Source organism: Verticillium alfalfae, genomic scaffold, assembly GCF_000150825.1.
Source record: "Verticillium alfalfae VaMs.102 supercont1.1 genomic scaffold, whole genome shotgun sequence".
NCBI lineage: Eukaryota > Fungi > Ascomycota > Sordariomycetes > Glomerellales > Plectosphaerellaceae > Verticillium > Verticillium alfalfae.
In genome coordinates, this window is record NW_003315038.1 from 3,666,157 (window position 1) to 3,667,691 (window position 1,535).

General features: G+C 58.6%; 2 protein-coding genes across 2 annotated transcripts in view; both read right to left on the minus strand.

Annotated features, from left to right (window-relative positions):
• Positions 1-622, minus strand: part of VDBG_01103 (conserved hypothetical protein) — a gene marked incomplete at both ends in the record, with an annotated part of 1,709 nt that extends 1,087 nt beyond the window's left edge. Inside the window, one exon of the mRNA XM_003009374.1 lies at positions 190-622. Coding sequence (XP_003009420.1) covers positions 190-622 — 433 coding nt within the window. The remainder of the gene's footprint in view (positions 1-189) is intronic.
• Positions 623-1,250: 628 nt separating this feature from the next.
• Positions 1,251-1,535, minus strand: part of VDBG_01104 (argininosuccinate lyase) — a gene marked incomplete at both ends in the record, with an annotated part of 1,539 nt that continues 1,254 nt past the window's right edge. Inside the window, one exon of the mRNA XM_003009375.1 lies at positions 1,251-1,493. Within this exon, the coding sequence (XP_003009421.1) occupies positions 1,251-1,493 (243 nt within the window). The remainder of the gene's footprint in view (positions 1,494-1,535) is intronic.

Below are 1,535 nucleotides of genomic sequence, written 5' to 3' on the forward strand. Positions count from 1 at the left end.
AGGTCGGAGGTCTGCCTACCTGACGTAGTATGAGTCAGGCATGCATTCGATCGCTCGTGTAGAAGAAGTCCGTGTGGATGCACGACATCTTGCCGCCAACGGCTGGGTACTTCTCGTCGACGTAGGAGGAGGAAGACGTCGGCCTTGAATCGAAATGGTACAGGTCTTTGTACTTGCCCTGACTGCAACGCCCCGCGTGGCTCAGCGTCGAGACGAGGAAGCCATTCTCAACCAGCGTGTCGACAGTCTTGGCGGCCGCGTCGGCAATGTTCTTCCCCTGGCGCACTTCGACATCGTAGGCGAAGCGGCGGCAGGTAATGCCCTGCTTCTCGGCGGCGGCGCGGCAGTCTGGGCGAAAGAACGGCTCCCAGTAGTTGGTGACGGAGAAGATGAGGTTGGCGCCTTGAAGAGCGGCGGCGAGAGCAACGGGGTCGTCGAGGTCGGCCGCCACGACCTCGGCGCCCTCCTTAGCGAGAGCGAGGGCAGCAGGCGAAGAGGGGTTACGGGTGATGGCGCGGACGCGGAAGTTGGCAGCAAGAAAGCGGCGGGCAACGGAGCCGCCCTGGTTGCCTGTGGCACCGACGACGGTGATCAGACGGGAGGTGCCGTCAGTGGTAGCCATGGTGGGCGATTCGTGGTTTGGAGTGAGTGCGCGTGAGATCCCGTTGGTTGGTTCGTCTGGTGTCCTTTCTCGTTCAGCGGCGTCAATTCACGTGTCTGACACCAAAATGTGATGCTGAGGTCTGCCAAACAGCTGAGACTTTGGCGAGTTGGCAGCTGAGGGGGCGGATGGGATGGAGGGGATGGAGGGGAAAGGGCTGGCTAGAAGGAGGGCCGACCCCTGTTCCCACGAGGCCCAGAACGGCACACTGGGATCGGGCCCCGCTGAAGCAGAACGCAAATCCTGGTTGAAATCCCGGTTGGAATCCAGGTGGTTGGATGGCGCAGGTACCTACCCACCTTGGGCAAGCATGGTAAGGTCGGGATCTCCAAATAGTCTAGCACGAAAACTAGGCAACGGGTAGCTCAGGCCAGCGAAGGAAGCAGAGCTGCTCTTGGTCGGGCTTTGACCACGCTTGCCCGGTGAACATCACCTCGAACCACCAGAATCACCTCGAATCACCAGAACGACCTCAACCTCCAAGTCCTTCCGACCTGGCGGCTACCGGAGCCATCACCTAACTATCGTTTCGATTTACAACTTCCGAAGAAATTGTCATTCATTAGAGTCTTTCGGCTGTCAAACCTGTCTACGCCAGCGTGGCCTTAAGAACCTTGATCTGCTCCAGAACGCTTGATCGACTAGTACCACCCTTGACCGACCTCATCTCGACGCTTCGCTCGTAGTCAAATGTCTGCGCAACGTCCTCCCCAAATCGGCTATCAATAGCCTGAAGCTGCTCCAGCGAGAGCTCGTTCATCGGAATACCTAGCTTCTCGCTCGTGGCGACACATCGCCCAGAGATGTGGTGCGTCTCACGGAAGGGTACACCCTTTCGCACGAGATAATCAGCAAGATCAGTGGCCAGCATGAA